General features: G+C 31.6%; 2 protein-coding genes across 3 annotated transcripts in view; one reads left to right on the forward strand and one right to left on the reverse strand.

The window, feature by feature from the left end:
• The first annotated feature begins 9,603 nt into the window (after positions 1-9,603).
• Positions 9,604-25,352, forward strand: LOC105365812 (TRAF3-interacting protein 1-like). 2 transcript variants are annotated; one of them, XM_011504068.1, is made up of 5 exons: positions 9,604-9,707; positions 10,961-11,073; positions 17,317-17,436; positions 20,889-20,974; positions 25,281-25,352. In XM_011504068.1, exons 1-5 carry the CDS (start codon positions 9,686-9,688, stop codon positions 25,312-25,314), a joined length of 375 nt encoding a protein of 124 aa, XP_011502370.1. In that variant the 5' UTR covers positions 9,604-9,685; the 3' UTR covers positions 25,315-25,352. The 2 variants fall into 2 exon arrangements, with proteins under 2 accessions (XP_011502370.1, XP_011502372.1); XM_011504070.1 differs by lacking the exon at positions 17,317-17,436.
• Positions 25,206-26,503, reverse strand: part of LOC105365811 (serine/threonine-protein phosphatase PGAM5, mitochondrial-like) — a 28,814-nt gene continuing 27,516 nt past the window's right edge. Inside the window, exon 5 of the mRNA XM_011504067.1 lies at positions 25,206-25,408. Coding sequence (XP_011502369.1) covers positions 25,258-25,408 — 151 coding nt within the window. The 3' untranslated portion in view covers positions 25,206-25,257. The remainder of the gene's footprint in view (positions 25,409-26,503) is intronic.

Below are 26,503 nucleotides of genomic sequence, written 5' to 3' on the forward strand. Positions count from 1 at the left end.
AACACAAATTTTAATTATCTTTTACATAACTAAATTAAATTTTTAAATTTGATTTTTTAAACATTTATTTAGTGTAATATTTTATTTTATGCAATCTGATTATTTGATAAAACTCAATTAATAATATATATTCACAAAAATGTTATTTTGTTTGTCAATCTATTTTTAATAAGAATACTAATTAATATTCTGTTTAATTATAAACCTAATATTAATATAAAAAGGAAAAAACTTGTTCGATTTAATATAATTTTAGATAATTTTATTTAATTTTTAAATTTATAGTTAAGTTAGTGATGTTGCGATTCAAAAGTACAATATAATTTTATCCATTAATAATAATCACTTTATATCAAAAGTTAACAATTTTACGAATCAAGTAATGGATAAAATAAATTCAGAAAATGCAAAAACGAATGATAAAGTATGTGAGATGTCCGGAAAAATAAAAGAACCAGAAAAGCTTAAATCTTTAAACAATTTAAAAGCTTATCACCATAAAACAGATCAAAAAGTATACGGGTATGACATAGATAGAATACTTGATTCTTCTAAACTGGAAGTGAGTTTTAAAAAACCACTGGTTCGCTTGAATACTTACATATAATCATTCATTTTATTTATACCATACATTTATCCACGTATCACAAACGGCATAAAATTTTCTATCATTTTTTTTTATTAATAACATATAAATATATACTTTTTTTACTGAAATAAATATTGCGAAGAATTAATGTACATTTACGTGTGAAATAAGCAAAATGTCTGTTGTTACGGATTGAGACAGTTGAAAGCGGAATACAAAGTGGGAGAGGGATGAGCGCGCGAACATTTGTTTATAAACACTATCCAACGAACTCGAGAAATGCTTCTTATTCCGATACTCGAATGTGCGACTATAATGCTGAAAAGTAATAATGAACCCTATAAGGCTATGCCCTATTGACGTCACGACAAATATCGGCATAGTAACAGCCACCGATGCGCTACCGGCGCCGCAAGTTCGTACAAGAATATTTAAGGAGCTGCACTTACCGTGCTTTGCCTCTTACTAGTTCAATCAAGCACTCTTCACGACAGGCTCGTCATTCTACCTGCAATCGCCAACGACTACAACGGCTCCAGCCAACTAAAGTAAGCTGCGCCACCATGCTCGTTTCTTACAACTACGACTACAACGGCTTCAGCCAACTCACGTAAGCTACGCCACCACGCTCGTTTCTTACGACTACGACTACAACGGCTCCAGGCAATTACGTAAGCTACATATCACGTTTGTTCCTTACGATTGCGACTCCAACGGCTCCCACGCTTACTTAAGCTACGTACCACGCTCGTTTCTTACGATTACGACTCCAACGGCTCTTGTCAACTACATAAACAGCAATGCACCACGGAAGTGCACCACTACTACAACCACATCGGATCTCACGAATACCTACGCAGCGACGCATCACGAATGACACTCACCACCACAAGTATAACAACGGTCCTCACGCTTATGTAAGTAATGCGCACTATTGACATTGCATTACACCGATGCGAGCGAATCTCCCGCTGACTCAAGCAGTGACGCTTCCCCTTCCAGTGCGAGTTTCCCTCTACTAAAATCTAATACTGCGCTTTGTGGTGGGCTTGTCTTAAATAGTCACGCGGCAGCTTTGTTAGTTGATAACAAAGGAGTCGATAGTGGCACTAGAAACAATGGAGGTAATTGTTCATTTGTATCATTTCGAGTGTACCGGCTTTTCCGAACCTCCAATGACCGTTGGAGATTTTTCTTAGAAGTTATGACCGTTGAATCATTTTTCCGAAATGATAACCGTTGAGTTTTTTCCTTGAAATGATAGCCTTTGTGATTTTTCCTTAAATGATAACATTCGTGAGATTCTCTGAATCCCGAACAAATGCATTGATATAATCCGTTATTTTACGAATTTCTATAAATATATATAATATACTAGAAAGTTATTAGTAATTTTCCTATTAATATTATTTATTAATTCTAATGTTATTCTATTTTCATAATTGAAAATTTCCATATTTATATTAAGTAATAAATATTTCAATAATCTTGAAACATTTTTAAATAGATCTATTGTATGAACAACTATTTTTATTACAGTGTACAAAAAACAAACATAATTCAAACATTAGAAATGAAAATTCTCTCATTGGAATTAAAAAAGAAACAATAATATATAATTCATTAGAATTAAAATCTAAAAAACAAGAAAATGATTTTTCAAATTCTAATTCTATCATTTCAACATCTGTGGATCCTAATATGACTACTAATTCTGTACAAAATTTTCAAGGAGTGGAAAAAAAAAATAAAAAAATTATACAAACATTTTGCGAAGAAAAATACAAGCAAAATGAGCCAATTAATGTGTTAATTTATAATAATAATGAAAAAAAAAATTTTTCAAAACTAAACTATAACATGTAAGTAGAAATATCTTTTATAACAGATTAATGCTTATATATTTATAAATAAATACTATTATTTAATATAATTAACCAATGTTTTAATAAAAAATATTGCTAGTCAACTGCATACTAAAATTGTTTATTTGAAAACATTTATAATTATAAAAAATAAAGTTTATTTTTTGTCAATCTAGAAGACTACAACAATTTTTTTTATAAAATTATTATGAAATATTTATTTAAATTATAATTATTGTAAAGAAATTTTGCAGAAAAAGTTATGCATAAATATATATTTATTCTAAAACCTTTTGCTCTTTGAAATTCATAAGTCTTTCAGTCCTCGAATTTTTTAAACATTTATATTTAAAGCAAGCAGACCACGAGACGCTGCTTATAGTCAGTCAGCCTAGTCAGGCATGCTACTCACTAAGGAGCTATTCACTGAATGACACTCTCTAAGCAGAGCCGCTATGGAAGCTAAACGCAACAGTTTCATACAACTACACAACGTCGAACCACATACATAGTTCCCAAGGGCATCTATTTGCAGGCCTTTGTCATACTCAGTACCAATGCGTACTTTCTCAAGAATTCAGTGCCAGCACGCACTGTCTCAAGGAGGTGACCATAATCAGGTGACGACTACGTAGCACTACATGAAGAAGTGTCAAGAGATTTACGACTTCACACTTCCTCGTGTGAACATTCACCCCCAAACGCATCGCGTCAAGAGGATTCGGTGATTTACGAGTTCCTACCTCTATATATTGTACATGGTAAGCATCAAGGAACGGCAAGATCTCAACGTAGAATTATTCTAGTGGTTTGGATGCAAGTAAGAGGCGTTTGGAGACGCCAAGAAAAAGGCAATTCCTAAATGACGATCAAGAATGTAAACATAAATAATAAAGGCTAAGAATAAAGAAGCAAAGGGTATTCGTATCCTACTCATAATAAGTGCAAGATAAGTGTACACTCTCAGTAGTGCCAAGAAAAGGAAACAGTGATGCACAGAGCACAACACAAGGCAAAACCTACAAGCTGCTGTACGAGGCAAAACTTGTAGACATCACGAGCTGCCATCAAGAGCACAAAATCTGCCGAACTTACAAAGTTAAAGTCCCATTTATAAATAATGATAATTATATGCAATATGCTTCGCGAGGCAAAGATCTGTTCAGCGACCAAGCGGACACAATCTACAGAAGTACAAGGGGCAAGTTTAGTTCTCACAAGACAGACCTACAAGGTGCGGTACACGTCGATATCTGCAGACCAAGATTAAGTGCCACCAAGAGCACATCTGCAGAACCAATAAGGTAAACAATAAGCTCATAGAGAGCAACACTCAAGCTACCACCACGTGTCACTACACGAAGAAGCGCTGAGATTGACGCTTTCACACTTCGACGTGTATAGTTACACCACCATGCGCACCACGTAATCAGGACCAGAAGATTTACGACTCTCTACCTATACATGTAGTGCACATTACCACCACGTGGCAGCTATAAAGGAACAGCAACATAGCTACGATTCCATCAACAACTTAGAATCATTATAGTGTAGTTTAAGAAGATAGCAATAAACACCAAGTAAAATATATGTGTTAATTATTGAATACATGCACTATCCCTTCCACTTACCCACAATCCTCTCACCAACTATCTTAGAGTTACCCTAATTGTAGACATTTTGGTTCTTGGAGTCGAATACTCTATTATTAAACATTTTGGTCCTTCGTGCCAGATACTCTATTATTAGACAGTTTCGTCCTTCGAGCCGGATACTCTATTATGAGACTGTTTGGGATCAGACTAAAAACCTCTCTTTGATTGTGAATATCATCCGGTGGGATGCCTGTGTAACTGATTTTTTCGGTCTAATATAGTCTAATATTTATTTCTGATATATTGCTCTAGGGTTATAGCTTCAGTTGGTTTTATTAAATTCAGATTTATCCCTTATTGAAATGATATATAAATATTTATCCGATAATCTTCATTCTGAGGATGATGTGATTCGTCTATTATATTCATCCTTTGCAAATAACTTCAAATGTTGTCTGTAATTTCAGATTCCTCGGGAGATATAGGTAATCAGATATTTTCGGGGAGTTCATCATTTCTATTATTAGTATTTCGGGATAAACATTTGTTTTAAAATCGACTATTGATCTATTCGGTGAAACTTGTTTAGTAAGTGCATTACCTTCGCACTTGTAACTTGCACTGTATGTAATATTTTACTAATTGTTTGCATCAGTGATGTCGATCAGTAATGTTCCTATACTATCAATTATGACCGTGGTTTCCTGTGGGTTTGCTTGAAGTTTCCTTGTCAATTCATCAGTGATCAGTGTAGTTTCAGATCTAGTGTTAATAGAAAGGCGAGCTTGATTCATAGTTGATTATGATTTTACTGTAATCACTACGGTGTCCAGCAAGGTCGTTGTTTGTCTTCTCTTGGGCGAGTTTGTAGTTTCCGATCTAGACATCTGGTGTGTAACGATGAACTAGCGTCTTCGGATGAATGGCTCCTTTCATCGTGTAATAGAGTATGTTGTGCCTTGTTGCTGTCCATACAGCCTTTCTTGATGAAGCGTGGCTAGACAAGTGATTTCCAAGACAGTTTGTACGTGGCTGTAGTATTTTCCCAACGGCCTTTGGTTCGTTAATGGTGAGATTTTTTAATTGGTCGCACATCCATAACTTCTCATTTTCATTGCAGTAAACACATAGAAGGTGAAATTGATTGAATTTCCACTGTCTTCCTCCCTTCTCGTTCGCCGTTGATGATTGACACGTTCTTATGAATTTCTTATCGGATGTTTAGGGTTTAGATCGAGTTTGTTGTTCCCTCATTTCAGTAACGTTCTCTAGTGCCGCTACTTGAGCCGGATGATGATGATGACCCTATGTGATCGTTCCCATGCTGTTCTTGTTTGGTCGTCGACGTGCATTAAGGCTACGTCCACTATTATGGAGTTCCCTGCATTTAGGATATCATTACATAGGTGCCTACAAGTCTTCTAAGGATTTAGGAATAGGTATGTCGTATATATATATATATACCATTTATCGTGCCTCTACTGCATGTGCCTTCTCCTCAGGCTTGGTAGTTTTGCTTGTTTGTGTCGATTCGCCTAATTCCTGACGCAGCCTTCAGACAATCGCTCTTGCATGGCATAGCATATGAGCTCTTCTTCCACTGCACTCTTTGTAAAGTATTCATGGTTGACACCTGTTGCTGGGCAGGTGTTCGATTTTAAAGGGTTATTTTATGGCTCGAACTGCCAATTCAATAGTTCAGTGGATTAGTCTCTCGGCAGGATAATTTTAAAGGAAAGCAATAACAGACAAGCCTGAAAAATATAATATATTTATTAAAACAAGGTTAATGATTGTAAAACAATTATGATAATATTGCACTGTTGTGTAGAGATAAATAATTCTGTTGGATTATCAAATGATGTGTTCTTATAATTCTTATGCTATGAAGACTTCTATGAATATAACTGTGTTGCTTTGAGGTTATGCTGATGTTGTCAATGTCAGCTGATGTCGTCAGTCAATCATGCTTGTGAGGCGGCAGCATGGGATGATGGTGTAGAATCAAGTATGCTTGATGGATGAATAGTTGTACTTGATGTGGTGTCAGATGTTTAATGGAATTTATTATGTAATCAATTGTGTCTTTAATTATGTAAGGACACAGTAGAAGAGTCTAGTCACAGGTAAAAACAGTTAATGATAAGATTTCTAATTCGTGAAAGATTTAACAATCTGTATTTATAGTCTATTAGTCGATCTGTGTTGTTCTTTTGTGACCAATTTGTGTGAACTACAGTGACTCTTGAGTCAGCTGTTCAGGACCTGTACGATGTCGAGTGGTTAGTTCAAGAGAGCGTAAACGTGCCCTGATTCTGCTAGCGGGCCTGTACGATGTCGAGTGGTTAGTTCAAGAGAGCGTAAACGTGCCCTGATTCTGCTAGCGGGCCTGTACGATGTCGAGTGGTTAGTTCAAGAGAGCGTAAACGTGCCCTGATTCTGCTAGCGGGCCTGTACGATGTCGAGTGGTTAGTTCAAGAGAGCGTAAACGTGCCCTGATTCTGCTAGCGGGCCTGTACGATGTCGAGTGGTTAGTTCAAGAGAGCGTAAACGTGCCCTGATTCTGCTAGCGGGCCTGTACGATGTCGAGTGGTTAGTTCAAGAGAGCGTAAACGTGCCCTGATTCTGCTAGCGGGCCTGTACGATGTCGAGGGATCAGTTCGAGAGAGCGTAAGTGTGCCCGATCGACTATAGCGCGAGATGTGACTTGTTTATTTTATTAATAAAAAGGTGTACCTGATGAACTGCAGACTGGGTGTATTAGATGCTGTGTAGTTAATGTTCCCCTAGATTACTATTCCATTGGCTTCACTGTAATCACTTATTAAAAACTGCCGATTATCTTTTCTATGCTGCCGAAAATATGGCCACGCGGCGTCTTTACAGTATACTTGCACTGACCGGCAGTTACGCTTGATGGAGAGCGAAGTGAATTTACAAATGAGCCTATGTTGCCGAAAATGTGGCCACGCGGCGTCCAACAGTATACTTGCACTGACCGGCAGTTACGCTTGATGGAGAGCGAAGTGAATTTACAAATGAGCCTATGTTGCCGAAAATGTGGCCACGCGGCGTCCAACAGTATACTTGCACTGACCGGCAGTTACGCTTGATGGAGAGCGAAGTGAATTCTTGCTGAGTTTTGTTTGTAAACATTTTGCTCGAGTACCCGCCTCGGTCCGCACAGCACAGCACTCGGATCAGCATAGGCGCACGTGATGGTCAGCCTTGCTGCACGTGCGGTCAGTCTAGGCGCACATGCGGTACGCCAGACTGCGCGTATGACCTTTCTTTTGTTTGAAATTCATGGGACTGCATCAATCCCGAACACCAGGTGTTTTCAATATAGTATAGTTATGTTCTATTACGAATGTCTTATGTATCTCGTCAATGGTGTCTCCCATATATAGTACCTCATCCAGGTTGAGGTCTGTGCTCCTTGTGTTGACTTGTTTGAGAATGAGAGACTCTTTTTTTTTAAGGCAATAAAACATCTGGCAAGTAATATCATAAAAAGTGTATTTAAGACTTCAAAACTTTCCTGCTCATAATTATTTTGCACTAGTGTCATAAAACATCTGGAAAATTCTAGCGAAACGTGCTCATATTCCCAGTGCAGTGGAACTTAATGGGTTTATTGCCGAGAAAGCCCCAAAGTAGATTCAGAACAAATATCAGATATGCGTAAAGCATTGAGTACAAAACATTTACTTGATTCTCTGCAACCCAAAACCCGCACGTACAACAATATGCAATGACCATACGTGCGCACTCAGCCTTTAAGGCAATGCTTGCACTGTTCTTGGCTGTGAGACATCTAGTCGATCGCATTGGAAAATTGACCACGCCCAAGCGAACCCTTCGTCTAGCCAAGTCTCAGAGAGGGATGAGGTCGCCAATGGAAACGGCTCGCCACCTTCCTAGGTTGTGCTACGAGTGTTGCGTTCATGGACCGTGGATGCATTTGCATTCACCGGTTCCTTGATTTCTGTTTTGTCTTGGGTTGACATTTTCTTATAATGAGCACAATAGTTGCGTACTTACAGTATTGAAGGAACTTTTTGATTGTGAATTGGAATTCTGCTTGTAAATATCATTACTATGGCTGTTTTCCTTTTGATGTAGCAGTATTGGACGAATGCACTGATTTCCACTTATCCGGCTCGAAGGACCAAAATGTCTGGGATCAGACTAAAAACCTCCCTTTGATGGTGGGTGGAGATGCTGCTGGCAAGTAGAAGGGGCAATGCAATTATTCAATACTACTTGTAATGTTTCTTGTATTTCCTTTTATTAAATATAATAATATAATAAAAAGTTAATGATCATGAAAAGTATGAATGAAGGTGTGAGTGAATAAATTGCGGAAGTTTCTTCAATTGTGTTACGTGCTGAGGAGAGTGTGTATCCTCTCCGTGGTGTGAGGAGTCGGTGCAGTCGTAGTATGCGTGAGAGCCGCTGCTGTCGTACCGAAGTCATCTAAGAGGGACCGGGTCGCTGCTGCCTTAGTATTGGTTTATCCGTTAATATATGTAGTATGATTTCAATATTTTGACTCTCGAATTATGTTAGCACTAGCGCGTTATTAGTTTAAGTTTAGTTCACGGATTTTGATAATGTGGCGTCACTATTTGCTTGTTAAATTTCTTACTAGTTGAGCATTATGTACGTGTACCACTACAGTGAGTGATGACTGTAGAGAGAAGCTTGAAGATTGAATAGTGCGCCCGTTATAATGACTGCGTAATTGTTATTAGACTAGACTGGGACAAAGACTGACCCTTAAATATTATCGTGCTAGTTTTTAGGTGCCGGTCTCTGTTGCTATGCCGATATTGATCGTGACGTTTATAGGACATAGCCTTGGATGGTTCGTTGGCTATTGTTTATAAACAACTGAATCCCGCGCTCATACCTATCCCACTTTTTTTATTCCGTTTTTCGAATTTTCAATACCTATCAGAGACACATATATTATATTGCATTTAATCATACAGTATTAATAGCAATACTTTGGAATTTATATTTAAATTCATATAACTTATTATCGCGTTAGATTTTGACTTCCTACCGATAAATGTTAAAAATTAAGGTATGTTTAATAATCTATGCCGAAAAAGCTATGCCGAAATTATTTTGATATTTAATGTGAAAATTAAAACAAAAATATTTACATACTGAGACCACAAGATAAAGAACACTAGTGGTTCTTTAAAAAATCCTAATTATCGATACAGTTATGAAAAAAATAAATAAGTAAGAATTTTAAATTTCAATTAAGTATAGTGACAGATCTTCAATTTTGCTACAATACATTAAATACAGTTTATAAACTTTTGTATTTATAACAAGAAGCTAACATTGAATTTAAATTCTTTTGCAAGTTTATATTTATTATTTTAATTATTAATAAAGATATAATATAATGAAAGTGACATATTATTAAGAATTAAAAACTTTCGTTTTTACGAAAAAATTTAAATTTGAAAATATTTTAAATGAATGCATTTAAAAAATAATTACATTTGACTAATTTATATTCTTTTAGAAATACTGCGGAAACTAATACAAATCTTATTAAAGGAAATAATTTTGATTCTACAAAAAATAAAGATAATTTTGTAATAATCGAACAAATGAAATCACAACAATTATATGGTATGAATAAACATTATTTTTATTTACAATAATAACAATATTATATAGTTCTTTAAAGATCATAAAATCGGTCTGTTAAACATTAGTATATTCTAAATTTCAATAAACATAAGAATTTATATTTTGTCGAAAATGAAGAATGATATTTACTGCCAAGGAGGATCTGATATCGCGCATTATTCTTGACGAAAAATAGAAATTTACTTGCTAAAATAATACGTTTTAATGAAAAAAATTATTTTATAACAAATATATTTTATAATGATTAGTTTTTAAAAATTCCATGTAAAATAGTATATGAGAGAGAATTAACAGTTATCATTTAAAGTAGGATGTACAAGTTATTGAACTATTTAATGTGTAACTTATAACTTTAGTAAAGAAGGAAATTTTTTAGACTTGTTATGTGATTACTTAATTTGTAAAAAATTTTAAACTAAAGATGAATAAATGAATATATAAGCAATAGAATAGTATATATCTTGTCAATATAGATCCATCAGTGGTCTGTATATTTAGAGTATTAAATTCCAGTTTAAAATCAAATAAAATCGACTATTACATTTTATTCAACTCAATTTTGCGGCAGCTTTGTAAAGTTTAAACAGGATCTAAAATCAATTTATTCAAGAAAGTGAGATCACAGCTATTATATCATTATAAAATTATAAAATTTTTCTAAATCAACAAGCATTTGTTATCTAATATAAAAAAATTCGTACGAACTTCCTATTCTTATCACTTATAAATAGTTAAGTAATTATTAAAATCTAATCAGACCCAATATACTAAGAATAACCGTTGATTTAAGTTATTTTCCAATTAAGAGATAGCTTTTATTATATATATTTTTATTCTATTATAGAAAATTTAATTAATTATATCTTGAGCAATGTTTTTTTTATACAAATTTCTCTCACTAAGTTGAAATTTATTTAAAAATATAATTTGTATTTCTTAAAACTGGGATTTGGAGCCGGATACAATAACATATACTCTTTATTTTCGTTATCATCTTATTATTTTTAGTATTGCTTAATATTGTTATATAATAGTGCATATATTGTAAAGGTTAATTTCCGACTACAATGATTCTTAATTGCTTAATGCAAATTGAATAGAATATTTTTATATTATAAGCAATTTTTAAGTTAAGTACTTAATGTTTTTAAATCATCATAAATATATTTAAAATTTAGGTAATTAATATAACTGCTTTTTAAAGTAAATTATTTTTAATTTTACCTTTTTAGATACAAACTATTTAAATCAAGAGCAAGGGTCCCTAGTTGCACAAATATTAGAGACTCAGAGGAATCTGACTAACTCGATTAATTTGGATATAACTTCCAGAGTAATTAAAAAAGTAAGAGAAATGTTTATAGATGAAAACTAAATTCTTACGACTACACATAATATATTTATTAATGATTATCTGAAACGGTTCTGATAATATATAATTATTTATAATTTTTTAATATGTTCCATATGCGTGTATTTGATAGTTGAAATGTGTAAAATGCAATGCATATAGTTTTTATTCGTAAAAAATTATTACATAAGAATATTTTTTAACCACAATTTTAATTTTAACTTGTACTCGAGATTAAATTACAAATATTCCTTCATAATATGTGTAAACGTCGATAAGGACTAATTTTTTAGATAATAAATATAATAAAAACAAATTAATGAAATTTCTCTCTTGTTTACAATATATATATAAAGTACTTACTATTTTAATTATTTCAGTTGTGAATAGTAAATTGAAACAATAATTAAAATTTAATAAAATTACATATTTATTAGTTGAAAAACTACATAAATTAATTAAGCTCATGAAATTTAAAAAGTTTTTTATTCAAATTATATTGAAATCAATATAAAAATTCACATTGTAAATATATATAATTAAACGTTTGTTACAAATAATGTACTTAAGACTAAGAAATTTTTTTCATTTATTTTATATATAGGAATTTAATTTAATAAAATAGATACACCTGTATAAAATGACGTATGTTGTCTCGTATCGATATATGAATCCATTTTTATACCGATAATAAATTATCTGTAATTGTACCATCACGAATCTCCAGCATGTTCTACCTTTGATTTCATTTTAAATCTGGAACTTTACTCTTTTTACTATTATAACAGTATGATAATATTTATTATACATTTTCAATAACCCTGGAGTTAGTTTCAGAACTTCTTACACAGGTTAATATTAATCTTGATTTTATTTTAGATATACAATATTTATGACATTAATTAATCTGTTTAAGTCATCTAATGAGGGTCCGGTGTATCCATATCTATTCTGACTAAATTATCACCTTGATTTTTACTTATAAATTAATTTTTGTAGAGTAGAAAACTTTAATTATAGTATTTGGTAAAAACTGTGTGCTTTAATTGAATATTAGTAGAAACAACCACGTTACAAAAATATGGATTATTTAATGAACGTCTAACTATAACGAATACAAATATCGAATTACTTAAAGATTAAATGATTGTTTGATCCTAATTATTTAATGATTGTCAACTGAAAATCCTGAATATATTATCCAAAAAAGCAAGTTGCATTGGTAGTCATATACCTTAGATATAGTTTATCCAAAAACAATTAATTTTGATAAATTTTTACGAGAAAATACGAATGCATACAAAGAACAATAATATGTTAAATAAAAAATACAGACAAACCTAAATTCGGTAGCAATTTTAACCGATTGCCACACAGTTATTATAAAACATTTTTCTGCAGAATATCATAGCTATTATAGCAGTAAACTATAGCTGATAATTTGTAGCATTCAAGAGACTAAACTTATACTAGTTATTAAGACGAAATAGATTGATTATTTCTCTTTGGTGAGTATTCGACGTCGTTACTATAACCTTTAAGAAATAATTAAAAAATTTAATTCTCACAATACGTTGAAGTATAAATCTGTTCGGGATCGGAGCAATTCGAAGAATTACAAAAAAAACAAACTCGGACACTACGTTTGTAAACATTGATTCTGCGAATTCTTGTATAGTTTGGCGCCTGATTTTCTAGTGTTCTACAATATTTCCGCATAGCAGCGTCGATTGAAAATTCTCGAACCTTCCAAGGCAATGCTCTTCTGGACTTAGTTTCTGGAGCTTAGTTCCTGACGTCATCAAGATTTTCGGCCTAGCAACAAACCCATGCACTGTTGCCAGCGTTGTAAGCTGCCACGAGAATATTTAAGAGCTGCTCACCACGCACCGGTGCTCACTATTTTTTTCAATCATTCACTCATCGATTATTTCTCAGTAATTCTTATCAGTTATCAGTTATTAATCGCACCCCCACGAAACTCCGCCATATAACAATTAATCTGTTTATACTAATATACCAAATATATTATATTACTTACCATTATTTAGTTTACTAATATATTACTAATATATACTTCAGTCCGACTCAACAATAATAAAATCGTAACAGTGAAGCCAAATAATTCATAACTAATTTAAGTGCGTCACAGTTAAACAGTCAAAAGTGGTGACTGCATTTCAAGACTAATTATTAAATACAAAGCGCACCATCTAGGCACACTACACATGTGGGTAAGATATTGAACCACTGTATTCCGGTTTATTCTCGGTAGAAAAGGTACTAAATCATCACTACGATCGGAACTCGAATTCAAAAATTGAAAGTAAAAATTGAAACTTGAAGCGTGTGTATTTGCATTCAAAATTTAAACCTTGAACATTTAAAACATGATACTGTTTAAAAATAGTGTACCGGGCGAGGAGGGCCAAGTAACTAAGATTAGATGCGAGCTCCTGATGTTGATAGGAGGATTGCAGGCTAGTGGACAAGATAGTACATGTATTCAATAAAGAGCAGTTTTGTTATTTAGTTTGTTTTATTTATGATTGCACTAGTTGAATTATTATTAGTTTAATTTTTATAATTGCTTTTTTGGCTTTTCTTGATTTGTATGTTTATTGCCACTGAGCTATCACGTAAGTCGGATACACAGGAAGAAGTTGATGCCTTGCTGATCCTCTATATGTAACACACGTGTAGATGAAATAATGCACACAGAAGAGCGAGGTCATAAACCCCCGCGCTTCCTTGTATATGAGCACGTGGCGTCGTTTGAATTGCTTGTATTATGTTTGCAGATAGCTTTACGTATCTTCAGATTGGCGTATATAGCTTGATATAGTTATGTATTAATTGTGCATTGCACGTTGCAATTGCACGTTGTGTATAGCTATGTTTTATCTTATTCTTTGAGTTGCCTCGTAGGGCTCCTTGTAGTTTGATTGTGTATACTGTGCGGACTAATATTCGTAGTTCTCGATTCCCCTTTTTTTGTATTACACTGCTGCGATTGTATGATTTGATTATCTAGTACTTGTGTTGAATAGATTAATCTTGGACTTTTGCGTTTAATTGACTTGTTCTTTTTCTGTTAGATAAGATAAGATAAGTGATTGTGCCATGCCGGCGTTGACTTTTTGAAAGCCTTCTCTCGACCACGCGGTGGTCGGTGAGAATTCCCTCTCTTTTAGTGTCGCCAATCAAAGCTGCCTTGTCGATCATGGCGTCGCCAATGAGATTTAGTCTTATTAGTGTATCCAATCAGAATTCTTCTTTAGTTTATGGTAATTCCAATCACGGCGCCTTTCGAGTGGTGGGGTCTCCCACCAGTGAGTCTTTCCAAGATGGAGGCTCCAATGAGAGCGGGTCTTGCTCAACTCCCCTCCATGATGGGGGATCTTGATGTCGCGCTTTTCCCTCTCCATCCTAGCATTGTCGCATGCATTTCTTATAATCATGCGCGTTGCGATCGGTCAGTGTTGTGAAGGTTAGGTGTAGCATTGTTTTTGAGTGTATCATCTGGCTTGTGTTTTTCAGATTAATTTTATGATTTGTATACGCCAGATGTTTATGATTTGTCGTCGATAGATGCTTTATGGCGAGGCCGTATCAAATGTCGCGTCGCATTAGTTTTTATGACTTGTTTGGTTGGACACTTGAAACTTTGTTCTCGCTAGATGTGTTTACGAATTGTATTTTTCTTTAGAAATTCGATGTTTTGCTGAATTGTTTAGATTTAGTTAATCCTAGGCGCGTTTGAATGTTATTTCTTGAGTAGCCGAGAGTTCGTCTTTTTCGGAACTCTTATCTCGATTTTTCCAGATGTTTAATGAGCTGGGAGTTTTCTTACGTTCTTGAATAGATATTTAATATTGAAACATAGAAATTGAAACTTGAAAATTGTAGTTGACACTTGAAGTGGCTGCTATAGGTACTTGGAAAAGTCCAAATTGAAACTTGAAAATTAAAACTTCTGTATTAAACGTCGCTGTTCGAGGTTGCTCCCTGGGCTCAAGCACTCAGATGTTACTGTGATCGGAGCTGTACTCCGGAATAATGGCTATACTTGACACTATACTAGGAGTGTCAAGGATTTACGCCCATGGATTTCTCGGTGTAGTAATTTCCACTAAGCGCACTTCAACCATTTTTCATGGCGATCCTGCTAATTCAGATCGTGTTCTGTGTCATGGCGGACCCACGAATAGAAGAGAAAGAGAGACTCGTCGCGTGCTTGCTTTACATATCCACGCGACAGTTTAGATAGCTGGCAACAATGGAAAGATGTTGCTACTATGTTGTACTACTATAAATATCTTTCACACCTGCAAAAAATATAATTTTGTATTTGTATTTTTTGTTTTATACCAGTTGGAAAATTTTGTTCAACAAAAATTAGAAGAAAATAAGCACCACTGATTATAAAAATTAAATCATTTAGGATTACACCATTCAAGTTACTATTTAATATGAATTTATTCTAACTTTTTCCCTAATATTCTACGTCCTTTACCCTATATAACATAATGAATTGTAGAGTATAGGAAAAGTTCTTATATCAATTCAAGCAGAATATACAGAATGCATATTACGTAATTGGTCGATTTTAAGGGTTTGTTTTATGGCTCGAACTGCCAATTCAATAGTTCAGTGGATTAGTCTTTCGTCATGATAACTTAAAAGGAAAATAATAAGTAGAAGGACTGAAAAATATTATGTATTATGTATTTTAGTAAAACAATATATATTATTTTGTTAAATATTATAATATTGCACTGTTGTTGAGAGAGAATATTATTCTATTGTAATAGTGAGGGTGTTTCCTTGTGTCCTTGATTATTGTAGATTCTATTGATATTACTGTGTATCTTGAAAATTAAGGTTATGCTGATGTTGTAAATATCAGTCTATGTAGTCCATCAGGCTCATGAAAGAGCACGAGAAGATGGTGCTTGAGTCAAGTATGCTTGGTAGAAGGAATGACTATATTGATAGACTGTAAGAAGTTTTGGTGGAAATTGGTGCCTAATTAATTATGTCTTTGTTGTTAATGGGATCAGTAGAAAACAAGTCACACGCAAGAATCATAAATGACATGCCATCGAGCTCTGAAGGACTTGATTGTCTTGTATTTTGTTGTCGATTATTCGTGATTGACGTGTTGCGTCAATTGTGTCGACTCTTTTGCGGGTCTGTACGGTGACAAGTGTTAGTTCGAGAGAGTGTACTCTTTCCCGTTCGATTCTTTAGGGGCAGTTTTGTGAAACGTGATTTGCACGTATGTGACTAGCTTATTAAATAATATAAATGGATGTACCTTGTAAATTATCGACAAGGCATGTTGAGTGGCTGGCGTACCCCTTTTGATTAGGATTCTAATGGCTTCACTCTTAAATCACTTTTCTTGCTGACTCTAATTAATAATGTACATGTATTTTTAGGTTGGCTGTCGAACATACGGCCACGTGTCGTTGTCGCAGTATATACTAAAACGCACTGACTAATAACAGATGAGTGAACGAAAGGTAGAATTACAATGAGCCTATAAGCCTATAACCAATGAGCCTTTAGAAAACGCGCACGAAAACTGAAGGCTTGATCGTTTAGTGGCGGCTCTGCTGAAAATACCGACTGTTCCATGGCAGTCCTGCTTAGGGCAGACTGAGACCCTTGCCATGACTTCTAATGGTACAGGGTTAAATCGGTTCACTGCTGTCGGGTCACGACAAGATGTAGGCCGCAAGCGCAGTTCAGTAAGTGATAGTTTCAGCAAGGGTGGTTCGGCAAGAATGTTTAGCAAGAGAGCAAGGCACGCCTCGTGCTTGCCTTATATATCCACGCGGCAGCTCACTTAGCTGGCAACAAAGCATCGTCGTTGCTGCAATGGAATCTTACATGAGGCGTAGAAAGACAAATTTAGTACTTTCGAGAATTTGATGAAAGAAAAAATAGGGTGTAATACCGATAGAAACTTCCGGGCGATGTTATTACCTGAAAACCATATAAACATTACGGGCCATTCGAAACCAAAACATAACAAGTATACGAAAAATTCTCGTTCAAGTGTTTACAGAAATCTGAGATCTAAAAGGCCGGCGATGCCGACAATCGGCGGTCTTGAAACTGGCTTCAATCTCGAATAGTAATTGAAAAGTAACATCGACAAATGTCTAAATTAATTAATTAATATATTTATTACGTATGATAACATTAAATATATTTATAATATTTTAGAAAAATGGCCTAGTTATAAAAAGTGGAACATTAACGAAACAAATTGAAAATCTTCGAAATGATATACAACAATTAGCCAGTACGTCAAACCCATTGGGAAAAATACTAGATTTAATACAAGTAAGCACACACTTTGACTATATGTATTGTTGAAGTTATATATTTAAAAAATTGTTTAAAAAATGTATTAAATTAAATTTTTTTATCGAACGTTATAACCAATTATTTTTCTTTATTTTAATTTAATAATGATTAAAGATATGTTAATAATTTTTAATTAATGTAGAACAATTGAATTTTATTACCCTAGATTTAGTTTCATTCAAGTTAGTATTTTGTATGTAAATACAAATAGAAAATTATTAGTATTATAAAAAAGTTTGAATCTATATATAATTATATGATAATAATTCACTTTTATCGTATATTAGAATCATTAGAATAATGGTTGTAATCGTGAAATATATTTCATAATATGAAAGACAATTTATTATGAAAAGTATGTCGGATAATGCAAAATAATAATTTTTTGAATATTACAACATAAAACATAAATTTATTGTGAATATGTCGAATAAGTTTCTGTTAATAAAACTATATTTATATAATACTTTTATTTTTATTTATGATACTTTTGAGCAATGTATTAAATAATCACTTTTTAGTAAGGCTCAAAACAAAAAATAACTAAGAATATAATCAGCAGTTGTCATTCGTAATATATGAGCTGTATTCCAACTTGGTCACTCAATTATGTATGTATAACGCTATATATACTTAATGGTTTCGGTTTACAATATTTTAAACATTATATTTATTTCTTCTATTGATTTTCTTGTTAATTAATTTTAATTATATATATTTGTTACTGGGAAATTGTACTAGTAAAAGTGTCTGAAGGGGGGGGGGCGTCTCCTATTCGTCTTCTCTCCCTTCTCTGGGACTTATCGATATGGGAGGTCCTCTGGGAGCGCTGTCGATTAGCTAGCGCGTTCGGCAAGATTCGGCGTATTTGAGAACAATGTAAGCATTGTCTTAAGATGCCGAATGCGCACGTACGCCAGTTGCCCGATGTCGCACGTGCTGGGGTTTTGGATTGCAGTGAAAAGTAGGAAATATTTTTTATGGTCAAGAGTTTTACGTACATCTGGCACTTCAAATTGTTCTAGTATGAGCAGAGCCGACGCGTTTGTGCCAACACAGTTAGGTCATTAACGCGTTAAACAATGTACGCATTGGCAATGCGAAGTAACTAGCATGACTAATTTTCGGAGTTTTCCAGATGTACTGACGTTTCCGTGTCTCCGACGTCTGTGAGAGGGTTTTCATCAAGCTTTATAATTGAGTGTAATAATTTTTATGATATTCTAGCTTGATATAAAATGAGCAGGAGTTTAACTCAAGACTAACGACAATTTAATGATGTTGTTTTGCCAGATGTTTTTTTACATTGAAAAACTTCTCACAATCTCGAACACATTGCAAATTATTATCCTATTATAGAATTTGGTTTTTATTATATTTTTCTTTTATAATGTTTATTCTTAATGTCTATTCCTTCATTTCTGTCTAAGTTTGAATGTAATGCATTACCGAAAAAATTCGTAGCATAATATGATTCTTCTCTGAATTAAAAATGTCAATTCAATTATATATTTTTATAAACTGGAACTATTTATGTTTTCTAGTTTTTGTTATTATAATAATGTAAAATAATTTTACTCGTAAATAAGTATAAAAATAATATTAATAAACGATATAATTTTGTTTGCTGTCGTACATTATTTTAGTTTATTTAAAAATTATTGTAAATTTTATTTCATGTATTAATCTGCTTAATTAAATAGTATATGTAAGACTTCATTATTTGCTGAAGTTTTTTGTTAAATATTGGATATAATGCAACACACACAATCGTTTATTAAGTAATGGTTATCATGTTGCACGAAAAAAATTATAAGATAAAATAATGCAAATGTTTTATTTTTATAGATACTTATATATGAATGATAAACAATCGAGAAGCATAAAGTATCAGCAACCGACTATTTATATGTATACATTATAACCAACCGAGTTGAATGAAATTAAATAATTTATACATTGTTTTACTATAACTATAATAATTTGTATATTTATAATTTTTATTTTTATTGTTTTATTTAATTTTAATTATTTGACATTGTATTACGTTTAGTATATAAAATATAAAATTTATCAGTTAATATATATTATCTAAGCACTAAAACTCGTCATTAATTATGAACAATATTCTTTTTTGGCAATTTTGATGTATGAGTAAAATTTCCTAAATTTTTTAGTCCCAATTTTAAAATTATTTTATTTATGAATACTATTCAACAATGTTTATTTATTTGATGCGATTCGAAGGATCAAGTGAATTTAGTTTTCTGGCTCGAAATGAAGTCTATACCAACGTTGTAAAGGTTAGCAAGAAGAACCGACCATACTCATAAGGGAGTATGGAAATGTGGTTTGTGCTAATGTGGCAGGGATTAGCTTGGAGAGTCAACCATACTCATAAGGAAAGTGTGAGAATTGTGGTCTCTGCTAACGTAGTAAGGATTAGCAGGGAGAGTTAACACACTCATGAAGGAAAGTATGGAATTATTCATGTGGTTGTTATTCTCAATAAGTATAGTCAACTATTTTCTAGAACTGCAGTCAGCCCTTGACTGGTTGTTAACCGTTGCGCACTGGAGAATTGAACGTGAGTTCCTTGTAATGGCTGCACTGAGACAGCGTGTGTTGCGTGACTTTCTCTCTGCAAAAGACTCCGATTAATGGCGTGGCTAGGACGAGTGACTGACTCGGAGGAATAACTGATACTGTATACCGAGTGACTGCTGAGTGATAACTATTGGGAGTCTTGATGCGCGCTTCCTTAAGTATCAGCGCGGCAGCTAAACCTTGCAACAATGCTTGATGCTGCTATGCGGAGCTAGCCGCCTTGTAGAAGGTTCGAGAATCTAAGCTTTGAGCTTTCGGTTTCAGTCGACAATTCGGCAAAAGCAAATGTAAAAATTCGAGGGCTAGAAGGTTTGATGAAGTTCTGAGAACCGAAGGCCTCGAAAAATGCTCCAATTCCGAACAAATGTATTTTAATTTATGTTAAAAAAAATTTTACATTTATTTTTTAATAATTTTTATTATTTTTGTTATAAATAAATATTTCCAGTTACAAGAATTTTATTCAAATCCTGTCTAAGATAAACCATAAATAAAAATTTAGATACACGATAATTTTAAAAGTACTAATGTAATTATTAATAACTAAATTCTGTTTGAATATCGGCGGTTGCATAGTAAATATTGAGTGTAAACTTTTTTGTTCACATCATATGTATCTATGATATTTATATCTATTACATTATTTATATTTTTTATCTATTATATCACAATTATGAATTATTTACATTAATATTTTTAAATATTTTTATTTATTATTTATTAAATTTAATGTTTAATATTTCTATATATGTTGTAATTAATGTTATATTAAGTATTTTATAAAAAATTGTGTTACTTTTTGTATTAAAAAATATTTTCAGGAAAACACAGAAATAATGCAAAAAGAATATTCGATTTTGATCAGTCAAAATCTAAATTTGAAAAAATGTTTCAATATAGAAAATAAGTAAGTATAAAATTTGATAACATAATTATGTAGTTTTTATTAATAGTGAAATTATTATGAATTTCTAATCTAGATACAAAAAATGAAATAATCTCTTAATTAAAGCGCGCACAATTATATGTATTCAATAAAAGAAACTCTACTAAATCATTATTACTGACACAAAAATCTGATATAATCAGACTAAGCTAAAAATGAAAATACAAGTAAATTAAAATAAAATTGTGTTTGAAAAGCAAAATTTAAATCGGATATCAGATAGTAATTGTTAATAATAATTGTTTATCTTATGCTTGTAGAGTTATGTTTATCACATAGAATATTATATATCTTATATGTCGATATATATCATATAAAAATTAGATTTTAAATTTAAATTAAAAAAATTAATATATTTTAGTACACTATTCGTATTAATTAGCAAATTATTTAAGAATTATTGACAGAAAATATATTTGCTTTATAATTTAGAAAATTATTCTTTATAAATTTCGTTTTCTCTACGATTCATTTAATTTTTGAATCCACTAGAAGGTAGTGTACAGATGATACATGAGTAATTTTTATTTTTAAATAATTTAAATCATTTTACAAAATTAATAAACTACATGTTATACAATAAATATATATTGTTCTACTAAAAAACTGATTTATATTTGAATCAATGGTGTATTATGTTTATATGTAATGTCGATTTTAAATTAAAATTATTAATTTCTAGCTTGTACATATTCGATAAAAATATTAAATAAAACATGTGAATACAAAAAAAGAGTAGATGATTCAATATTAAAATAATTAATAGAAGAAAATGAATATATATTTTTTTATATAAACACATATATTTATACAATATATTTCATGAATTTTAAATAAAATTAATATTAAATACAAAATACAAACGTTGTTACATTAATAGTGGAACTAGATCAATGCATTTAAAGATATAATATTTTTAATGTATCTACTAGGTTCTGATTTGTTTATGTAAATAAGTATAGTCTATTATATATAAATTGTCTTCCAATGAATAGTTTCTATTTATATCTTTCATTAGTTGAAATATGTATGGTCTGTATACTATTAATCACTTTGTATTGCTTTATTTTTTTTTTTTTGCGAGTATCAACGATTCTGGTATTAACATATTCTTATCTATTTGTATATATATTATAATATATATTCATCACAAAGGTGCTTAAAATAAATTTAAAGCATGATGAAACACGTATAGTTGAATATGTCGATGTAATAAATATTTTAGTTTTTTAATGTTTACTATGATCAAATGGATTTTAAGTTTATAATATTATAATGTAATCATAATTTTCTATTTTTTATAATTTATATTTTAGGTATATAAAATCAAGCTTTCAAATAACGAAGAAAGATTAAAATATTTGATCTAATGACAATTACTATAATTTTTCATTTTAGGATAACGAAAAAATACCTTGAAGACATAAATCATTTATTAAATGAAAGTGACATTCGTATACAAGAAGAATTTTATAATATCCAATTACTTAAAATAGATATTTCAAATAATAACCAGAAAATCAAGAAATTAATAAATGAATAAATATAAATTAATACTACATAATTATATTTATAATTACTTATTATGTAATAATTTGAGTCAGTATATCTTATACATCTAACCAGAATATATATATATATATATATATATATGTTTCATTATTAATCATTAAACGTTTGTCAAATTTTAATTTAGCTCTTAAATTATTGAGAAATGATAACTGATTTAAGATCGTTTGTTTAAAGCTACTATTTATAAATCTTTGAATATTATTGTAAACATATTGAATTTTTAATATACTATAAATAATATTTAGTTTTGTTTGATTATTAAGTAGTAAAAAAATGTTTACATAATAAAATTCTTTCAATTGAATAGTTATACATTTTTTATCTTTATATGGGCATCAGATATACAAAAAATATTTTATTCTTAAATACATGTCTAAAATACATGCTGGTAGCTATTTCCCTTTTTCAATCCTGTAAATTATAAATATAAACATAATTTGTACTATTAGATTGTAAAAAAAAATATATCTAATCAACAGTTATTTATTAATTATTGATACTGTTATGTATTGAAAAATTGAATGGCGAAAGTGGGAGAGGTATGAACGCGCGATTCAGTTATTTAAATAAAACAATAATCAAAGAATCTTCCAGGCTATGCCCTGTGACGTCACGACCAATAGCGTCATGGCAACAAACATCGGCGTTTAAGGAATAGTGCAATAATATTTAAGGGCTGCGCTTCATGCGCAGCAATGAGTCTTTCCGCAGTCTAGTAACAATCATAACAAGCGCACTATTCATCTTCAATCTTCTTTCTACAGTTATTACTCACTGTAGCGGTATACATTCGTAATAATCTAAGTAAATAATCTAAGAAAGAAATAGTGACGCTATATTATCAAATTCGTTGAACTAAACTTAAACTAATTTCGCGCTAGTGCAAACGTAAAAATCATATTACACATATTAACGGATTAGACCGACGCATAATACAAATAGCGGCGGTTCTAACGCATACTACTACTGAGGCAGCTCATACATTCGAGTGACGCATAATACATCGGCGGCTACACCAACGCATAATACAAATAGCGGCGGCTCTAACGCATATTACTACTGAGGTAGCTCATACATTAGACCGACGCATAATACATCAGCGGCAGCTCGAACGCATATTATAGCATAGTATATAGATAGCACCTACTATACAACAAAAAGGATATACACTCATCAGCATGTAACAAAATAGAAGAAACTTCCTATATTTATTCAATCATACCATCATTCATATACTTCATGATCATTAATTATTATATTATTATATTTAATAAAAGGAAAGACAAGAAACAGTACAAGTAGTCTTGAATAATTGCATTGTCCCTTCCACTTGGCAGCAACAGCTCCACCCAACATCAAACGGAGGTTAACAACAGATATATAGTCTTAAAAGTATAATAAAAAAATAAACATACATTTTTTAATATTCTCTTTATTATTTTTCATTTGACGAATAAAATAAACTTGTTTCATTATAATTCACATCCATACTAAAGTTATTTATAAAGTTGATTTTTTTATTTCAATTCGAATTTTCTGCAGAATTATTATCAATATGAACATGAATAAATTGATTCTAGAGAAAAAAAAACGGATCATGAAATTTTTATTTATTTATAATTTTAAATAAAAATAGTTAAAAATATTTTTATTATTATGTCATTATTTTGAAATTAAATCTCAATAGAAATTATTTTTAGTGATTTTAATATATGTATAAATAATAATATAAGAATTCTAGACTATACAATTAAAAAATATAATTTTTATTTCGTTTAAAATCATTAATTATACTTTATTGAATTTTTCAGATATTTTAAAATACAGAGAATCCACTATCTAAACTGTAAATTTATGTCCACTATTAGATCTTTCTTTAGAATATGCTTTAAGTATAATAAACTAAAATAAAATAAACTAAAATTAAAGCCAAAATAACTTTAACCAAAGTAACTATTAATTTTTTAATAACAAAAACTGTTCTTCAGTACGTGCTTATCGCTTGTCTTTGTATTTAGAATGTTTTTCGTATTTCTGTTATAGTTCAGGATTTGGAAAAATGTATCAATAACTATCTTGAACCAATTCTCAGCATTATTTATTATGATTTTGTTGCAGAAAATTTTTGTCGTCTGAAATGTCATTGATGGCAATGGATTAGATTAATTAGAATCATATTTTAGCTTGTAATTAGCAAATTTTATGTATGGATATAAATGAATAATTAATAAATAATTTTAATATTGAACTATAGTATATAATTCATATTAATGTTTAACAATAATGTACAACAAAATAAAAAATCGCTTAATATAAACAAAATTATAAGAATTGTATAATGAATATTAAAATAGTACAAAATATACATTTTTAAATGAAATACCTTTAAATAAATTTTATACATTTTAAATATCGTTACTGCAATAATAATTAAATATTTAAATAGATTAAATAATCGATTATTTCAATTAAAATGATACATCTTTCGAGAATTATAATATACCAAGTTATCTTTATATTTTTTATATTTAAAGTTAAAAACCTATTATTTAAATAAAATAGCGTTTTTAATTTTATTGTGTTTCTATTTTGATCTTGATAATAAGATAATAATTTATTTAATAAATTATATAATAAAATTATGATGAATTTGAAATTGATACCAATATTTTTTAATTTGATGTTATCCATTCAGGCAACATATGACCAGTATCACCAAAACAGCGTAAAATAACTCTTCCACTAGAAAATATAGTAATCCATGTAATGCTTCCATGATTTAATGACATACGTAACCAACCATTGGGAGGAAATTGTAAAGCCCTGCAAACAAGGTTCATATTCATAAAAAAGCAATGTCATTGAATAAATGATTAATACCAACATACATATATAAAAATAAAAAAATAATAAATAACAAATATATAAAAATTAAATACTGTTTGAAAGTTGTAGATTTCCTGGCTCGAACTGCCAATGCTTCAACAGCTTATATTTGCCGCCCACCCTAGCAAATGCTCGGGAAGCTGTTAAGTGTTCTTGCGATGTAAGTTTCACTACCCAAGATGCTCCTTGTAATCTATGATTGACTGTTGATTTTGTAAGGATCAATAATTGAATGGCACACTTCCTTTCGGTGAGTGTTCTATATTGTTTAATGATTGCGTCATTCCAGTCATGGACAGAGTGGATATGGCAATGTAGTAGGTCGCACAGACTTTCTGTACTCACAATGATACAGTAGCCTTGATCTGATCCTGGGATGAATAGTTCACCATTATTCAAGCTCCAAATGCGGGAATGCATATCTTGGTAGTCTGGCCCTATCGTGGTATGAAGGAGATAATGTTAGCACCTTTCAACTGCAGCACCGGAAGTTGATGTATCTTCCTTCTGTGGGTGGTTGATTTAAAGCTTGATCACTACTTTATCACCGTTAAGTGACAGCCTTCTTCTCCTTGGCTTCTTCACGTAGACAGCATCTTATATCTGTGTCGTCCCCACTCAAGGAACTCCTGGCCTTTTTCCAATTAGAGCGCGCCGCTTTTAAGCGACATGACTAAGCGTCAAGCCCCTTTTCCCCATTTTCGAAGGAATTAGGTTTTGACAACGACAACATCTAAAAGAGCGTCTCTAGTTGGAGTGCCGTAAATTGTAAGGCTCACCTCTTTTCTGGACTTCGCAAGGGGGGTCTTGATCAAGGGTCGTCGCTTGGCTTGTGCAAGCGGCAACAACGTATGCGTTGTGTGTTTGTGACATTAAAAGCACACGTGTGTTGACGATTGCTCGATGTCACATGAGATAGGTTTCTAGTTACAATGAATTATAGGAAATGTATTTTAACTCGATTGTTTTCATATATCTGACACTCCCGAAATGTTCTCGCATAAACAGACTCGCGGCGGTATTGTTAGCTAA

Source organism: Ceratosolen solmsi, unplaced genomic scaffold (genome assembly GCF_000503995.2).
Source record: "Ceratosolen solmsi marchali unplaced genomic scaffold, CerSol_1.0 scaffold26, whole genome shotgun sequence".
Lineage (NCBI taxonomy): Eukaryota > Metazoa > Arthropoda > Insecta > Hymenoptera > Agaonidae > Ceratosolen > Ceratosolen solmsi.

Excerpts from the sequence above, each read along its gene's own strand:
- LOC105365812 (XM_011504068.1), top strand. The coding sequence starts at position 9,686 with ATGAAATCACAACAATTATATG. Across the intron at positions 11,074-17,316 it reads CTTCCAGAGTAATTAAAAAA|AAAAATGGCCTAGTTATAAA; the intron begins GTAAGAGAAATG and ends ATAATATTTTAG. Across the intron at positions 20,975-25,280 it reads TGTTTCAATATAGAAAATAA|GCAACATATGACCAGTATCA; the intron begins GTAAGTATAAAA and ends TTATCCATTCAG.